Genomic DNA, 6,901 nt, shown 5'->3' on the forward strand with positions numbered 1-6,901 from the left:
CTAGAAATTTAAATATGAATCTATCCTATGCACGTGCCACAGTCTCTGCTCGCGATGATGTCACCCTTCGTATAAGTGCGCCTTGCTTTTACCTGAAAAATGATGTGGCACACGGCCTAGTATTTCAAAGAATACTTCGTAAGTGGCCCCACTATAGGGGGGCCATGCAAATGCATGCAATCATGATTTAGGGACCTATCTCTAATCATCATAAGGGTGGCCTCCAGTCTCGCACAAATTGGATGTGTAGTACTTCCCTACACACGACTCAATACGTGCGAGTGTGAATCCCCAGGGCTCTCGCACACCCCCTAGGCCCTCTGGTCAAGCTAATCTGTAGCGACGTCCGGAGGTCAACGGAACCCCATAGTATCATGCGCCTCATGAACACCCTCATCTGTGCACATTTGCACTCATCATCATATGGTGCACGTCTGCACTCGTCATCTTTAGGGGAAATAGCCCTGTGCTTATGAACATACAATATGCATGAGGTCCCTCTAAATCCATCATAATATCTCTTCTGACACAACCCTCTAGTCTTATCTCTTTGTTACTCTATGTAACACTTACTCGTGGATATTTATGTTAATATCATTTTCATGCTCTTAGGGTTGTGTCCTATGTCGATCTAACGACATGATGCAATATGACCCTCATCATCATAAAACATGCTCAATATGGTAAACATCATCATATTAAGGTAAACGTCACGCAATCATTGTACTCATCATTTGCCATAAAGTGCATCAAGCATATCAAGTACGTCATTCATTATATATACTACGTACATCATCAAGCATCATAACTCATACATCATCATAACTCATACATCATCATATACTAGTATATGACGTCATACGATAAAGCTCATACATCATCACATATTATCATACGACATCATACGACAAAGTTCATACATCATCATACGACAAAGTTCATACATCATCATACTTCATACAATTTTTAGTTTATCCTATAGTAAGACCACTTACTTGGTTGACCTTAATCAGAGTACTCTCTAATTTAATTAAAGTAAGTTCCCGTTCCTCGAGAGCTACTCCAAATGTTGCCGGAGTTCACTTCCTATCACACCGTTCGTCATCTTTTGTTAGTATTTCATATTTTAATTAATAATCCAACTAATAATATGAAATACGACTCTAAAACGACCTCAATAAATAATAGGTCATGCCCTAATATTTTTAATAATAAGTCTCACCATATTTCATGTGATTGCATTTTCGGACCCAACAATCGGGTGACGTAGTATTTTTTAAAATGGTCAAGTCACATGCTACTTACGGATGACAACGTCATTGTGAAGGCCGTGGGAACCGAAACTTAGGTTAGAACTTGACATTACCTTTTTTTTTTTTAATCTTATTTAAATTCACCTTACCTATTTTCTACTATGTTCTTCGTAACAATGTTATTTTAATAAATTTATTATGAACATTAAGTTCATATCACGGTTTATAAAATATTTTCACTGACATCTCCCACATATTAGACATGTCACGCATGTAATGACGTCTCTATTTAATTATGAAAAATAGGGTCATTATATATGTTGTATGTATTTTCTTCCAACTCCGCTAAGTCACTTATTAAGTATTTTTAAATACTTTTTTCTTAACAATTTTTCAAGTACAAGATCTCTAGTCAAATGACAGCTTTGGGTGTAGAGGTCATGGAACCGTGTTTGCTTCTAAATTATTTTTTTCACATTGAATAACGTCTTTTATGAGCTTAGACATACACGTTTGTTTGCCTAGTTCATTATTTTCATGTTTAGACACAATTTGAATTAAGTTTCGGCTATTGAACTCTTAATTAATATTTTTCATGTTCAAACTGATCTTCATATTCACTAAAAAAAAAACCGCTATAACATGAATGTAGTGACAGTCCAATCATAGGTTAAAAGTAGAGTCAGTGACAATAACCAGTTACTATTATGTACATGCTCGAGAGATTGGACGATAAGCGGATCGAAATGAATACTAAATCCAAAAATCATAACAAAATAATCCTTAAATCAATATAAGATTATTCAAACCTTAATCAATAATCATTAAAGCATCAACGATATACATATTCAAATCACATTAATGTATGTTTTGTATCATCCATTTCTATGTATAAAGAAACCCAATTAATTAAAAAAAAAAAAACAGAAGATAATACTTACAAAACACATACCAACTTTATCATATCATATATAACTTTTCCCCATTCATATATAAATATATAATCAACATAGATTATTATATATTATTCCCTTTTCATACCCATATGAATAATTTACCTCGAGTTAAAAGCAGAACATACCCTTCGAATCTCTCCTTGAGACCCAGTTTTGGCCCCGATCTCGCCCATTCTCACTATCGAGTTGACGAAATCATCCTGAAATGAGGGACCGAGAATGGGGGCGAGAGGGCTGAAGTAGGAGTCGATAACAGCTCGGGTCGATGGGTCATCGTTTAGGCGAGCGTCGGAGGCGAGGACGGCGAAGCCATTTCTAATGTTTTGAAGAATGTGAATGTCGAACGTGCTGGAGCTGCCACGGTCCATGCCGAGGCGGGTGTTGACGCTGCCACCTCGAGGGCATTGTGACTTTAGCTCCGGCAACAGCATCGGATTTATTTCGGGGTCTGATCCGCCACCCGGGAAGAAGTCGTAAAGGCGCCTTGTCATGAAGAAGCATGCCGTGGTTCCAATAGTGTGTGCCGCTGTGTGGAATACAGAAAAAAGAGGTCAAGAAGCTTTCAAATATAAATTTTCAATTTTGTGTCTAACACTCATTCGTTAGATAATAAAATCATCTTAAGAGACTAGTCATACTCGATGCATATAATTATTCATGCCAAATTAAAATTTACTCACGTTTACATACACAATTTTTTGAATTATAAATCTAAATAACACGAAATTCTAAATTGGTAGGTTTAAATAATTCAATTCAATTCAATCGACTTTAAAAGCAAAAAAAATAATAATAATAATAATAATAATAAAATAAAAAAATAATTCTAAATACTCCATTCTAAATTCATGAATTTAGGATCATTAAAATGCACGATTCTCCTTGTGTATATAGAAGACGTATTATTTTGATTCCTATGATATAGAATTAAGGTTTCGTTACTTATTATTATTATTTATTTTAATACTTTACTATAATAGAATTAATTAATTAAAAATGATATACAACTACTAACAATAATTAATAAACGTGTAAAAAAAAAAAAAGACTAAAAAAGTGAATCAAATAAACGAATTAAATAGTCTGATGGAGCCACGAGACGTGTCTCATTTCATTTTATAATATGATACGATATTTAAATCGTAAAATAAAAATAAAAAATAATAATAATAACACACACGTTTCGAAACAAACAAGACAAATGTTTCAATCTATGTCTCATAGAGATTCGGGCCATCAAAGATTGGGTCTTGTGGGAGGCAAATTTTATAAAGATATTTTTATACATTTTAAATTTTATCCTAAGTTTTGACATTTTATACATTTTTAATTTTATCCTAAGTTCAAGCGACATTGACATCTTATGAAACCCAATTAAAAAATAAAATAAAATAAAAACAAGACATAAACTGACAACCTTATAATATAAGAAAGTAGGTAAGCTCAATCCGTGATTGATTTGGATAATCCCATGTGACCCTTTACCACCTATGTTCTTTTCTTTTCATTTAATTTAAATAATATAATATTAGGGACCTCAAATTTAGCCATAGTATTTATTATTTTTAATTTTATAAATTGAGTGGTTTATAAGAAAAAGAAACCCACTTGTCTTTTTCAATCAACATGGCCATTACATCCACCAATTAATTACTCGTAAATATCGGTTTTTTAAAAAATTTGGACAGATTAGAAATTAGACTCTCCACAAGCATGATATTGTCCACTTTAAACAATAAGCTCTCGTGACTTTGTTTTGAGTTTCCTAAAAAACCTCATATTAATGGAGATCTATTCCTTACTTATAAACTCATGATCATTTTCTAAATGAGTCACGACTCACTTCCAATAATTATTTGTATTTTTTATCCTTCCCGTTTTAAATATTTTTATTATAATTTATACCTACTCATCATAGAAATTATTAAAGAAAAGAGGCATCTTTCTCCAAGTGTTTTAATGATATTAAATAGGGTATAAATTAATTAGTATCACTAAAAGTTGTTTTTTTTTAACATGGGTTTTATTTTTTTTATAATAATAATAATAAGTCAAAATGATTATTAGACAAAAATCTAAAACTATTTTAAAATTTTTGTTCCGATAAGAACAAAAATTAAATAATTATCAAATAAGACTGGAATTTTTTAAATACTCAGTTAAGTAAAGATAAAAAATTAAATGATTATCAAACCAGATCTAAATTTTCTAACGGGCGTTTACGTAAGGATCGGCCTACGAAAGGAAAAGCTTGATATCTCAAATGGTTGGACCTAACAAAGCTTCCAAATCATAAATGGAGAAGTAGGTTTTTGTTTTCCCATTTATGTGCTCTCTTCAATGTCTTCACAACCTTACTTTTTTCTTTACCAAAACCTTTTTTTATGTGCCAATAATATTAGGTATGGGATTGCAAAAGGAGAAATAGCGGGTTAAATACATACATCGACAATGGACTAATCTTTAAGTTCATTGTCTCATTAACCCTTTAAAATTATCAACTTTATCGTAATTAGGTCAGAGATGTTCAAGAAAAACCCGATAACCCAAAAAAACTTATCTGGGTTGGATTCAAACAAACAAAAAATTCATGGGTTGATCTCGTTTATGGATTTTCGTAAGACTAGCTTATTAGGTTGAACAACCCAAAATAACCCAACTCGAAAAATTTGTCCTGGGTCGAGTTGATTTTTGAGTTAAATAAATTTTCTAACTCCAAGTCAAGTCTAACAACGGTCAAAATCTAACCTAATGCAACCCACGAACATACCCATCAATCTCTCTGTTCCAAAAACAACGCTAAAGTTATGAAACAAAATTCTAATAACAAATCTAGACGTATGAACCACTAGAAAGAAACGGAATTTGTCGAGACACACCACAACACAACACGACACGTTGATCATTAATCTAATCTTAAAAAATTTAAATGAATTAAATTTGATACGTCCATGTAATAGAGACTATTAAAGCTAGGAAACTAAATTCATATGTCTTGGCTTTCCAACCACCTTAATATCACCAAACGTGCATGAGGGAGAGAGAGAGAGAGAGAAAGGAGAGAGAAATGTACCACTGAGTAAAACCAAGTCCTTGTCTGTCATCCCTTTCTGACCGAATTTGTTCTTCAAAACCTGAATTGAATCACTCACATCCGGCAGCGAATCCGCCAGCGAGACATCCGATACCCTGCCGTCTCTCCGGCCAGTAAGAACCTCGTACTCCGGTCCGTTTGCCTGTAATGACATTTGACAAATCATGAACCCTTTCCCACTCAAAAAACTTGACCAAATTAGCTCAATTTTTACCATAACAATGGCGTCTCTAGCCGCCATAGCCACGATGTCTGCACAAGAAACCACTCCTGGGCATTGGCTTTCCAATTCTTCCTTGGCTCTCTCTATCACCTCGAATCCCCCTACCCCTTGATGCCCAAAAGCACCCTTTTCCGGGTTCGGTGCTGTGTCGATCAAGATTGAACCGTCGCAACCCTGTTCATCAAAAGTGAATTTGGAATAAGCTCGCCGCTAATAGATATCGTCATTTTTAAGTTTTCCCTATACGATTCTTATAACGCCTTTCTAAGGTAAGATTTCCACATCTGTTTCAGTCTCCTCCCCTATCGGATCTTGTAACTGTCTAAGCAGTCACTAACAGATATTGTCCTCTTTCGATTTTCCCTTTCGGATTTTTCCTCAAAGTTTTTAAAAACGGGTTTTGTTAGGAAAGGTTTCCACACCCTTATAAAAGAATGTTTCGTTCTCCTCCTCGGTCAACGTGGGAAATTTTGTAATGGACCAAGTCTGCTAATATATTGTCCTATTTGGACTTTTTCCTCTTAGGCTTTCCCTCAATGTTTTTAAAACGCAAGGAGAGATTTCCACACCTTTGTAAAGAATGTTTCGTTCTCCACTATGGGATCTTATAACAGCCCAAGTCCACCACTAGCAGATATTATCTTCATTAAATTTTTCTGGGTTCCCTTCAAAAATTTTAAAACGCGTATGCAATGAAGAACACTTTGTTTTTCCTCTCAATTGATACGGGATCTCACATTTATCCATTAAAAAAAACAATAAATTCAATTTACCTCGACAAAGCAGTCATGAAAATGGAGACGGAGCAACACGGCAGCCATATTGCCATCGTTCCGAACAGCGTCGTTTACAACAGAGCGAACAATGGACTCAGCAGAAGGACAAGATTGAGCATAGAATCCAAATTTGAGCTGAGCTTGAGAAAAGGGAGCAAAGCAACCAAAGAACACAAAAAGATAGAGAAAATTCATGAACTTCGCCATGGATTTGCAGAGAAAACAAAGGGTGTTTAAATAAACAAGAGAAGAAGGTGACAGATTTGAGAATTTAAAGGCGTTTGAAGATGTGTCATTGTGAGTATTGCATGAGAGAAATTTGTCAATTGGTAAATTACCATATTCTCCTCGCCAGAGCTAACCATTATGAATTAATTAATTAATTAATTAATTATATCCCCACGTCTTAATTTTTGTTCATACGTTTTGATTAAGCAAATTCCAAATTTAATCATGGAAGAGAGCACTATGGAAGAAGCCTCTGATTACTCCACTTGCCTTCCTCGGACTGTTTCTTTTATAGGCAAATGCCATTTTTGTCCTTGTGGTTAAAACGTCCTCTCAAAACTTTTATTTTAGGTTAAATTATAAATTACGTT

The 6,901-nt window shown here is 34.2% G+C and overlaps 1 protein-coding gene across 1 annotated transcript; it reads right to left on the minus strand.

The window, feature by feature from the left end:
• Nucleotides 1–2,143: 2,143 nt before the first annotated feature.
• On the minus strand, nt 2,144–6,554 carry LOC111811099 (peroxidase 43). The gene is made up of 4 exons (XM_023697828.1): nt 6,300–6,554; nt 5,518–5,700; nt 5,283–5,445; nt 2,144–2,735 (listed from the first exon to the last, which is right to left on the minus strand). The coding sequence occupies exons 1-4, from the start codon at nt 6,507–6,509 to the stop codon at nt 2,308–2,310; spliced, it is 984 nt and encodes a 327-aa protein (XP_023553596.1). The 5' UTR covers nt 6,510–6,554; the 3' UTR covers nt 2,144–2,307.
• Between the last annotated feature and the right edge of the window lie 347 nt (nt 6,555–6,901).

This window comes from Cucurbita pepo, chromosome LG15 (genome assembly GCF_002806865.2).
Source record: "Cucurbita pepo subsp. pepo cultivar mu-cu-16 chromosome LG15, ASM280686v2, whole genome shotgun sequence".
NCBI classification, from domain to species: domain Eukaryota; kingdom Viridiplantae; phylum Streptophyta; class Magnoliopsida; order Cucurbitales; family Cucurbitaceae; genus Cucurbita; species Cucurbita pepo.

What these genes read in the sequence shown, in the direction of transcription:
- LOC111811099 (XM_023697828.1), bottom strand. Translation starts at nt 6,509, where the DNA reads ATGGCGAAGTTCATGAATTTTCTCTATCTTTTTGTGTTCTTTGGTTGC. An exon ending in CTAGAGACGCCATTGTTATG is followed by an intron (nt 5,446 to 5,517) that starts GTAAAAATTGAG and finishes ATGTCATTACAG; the next exon opens with GCAAACGGACCGGAGTACGA. An exon ending in GGACTTGGTTTTACTCAGTG is followed by an intron (nt 2,736 to 5,282) that starts GTACATTTCTCT and finishes TATTCCACACAG; the next exon opens with CGGCACACACTATTGGAACC.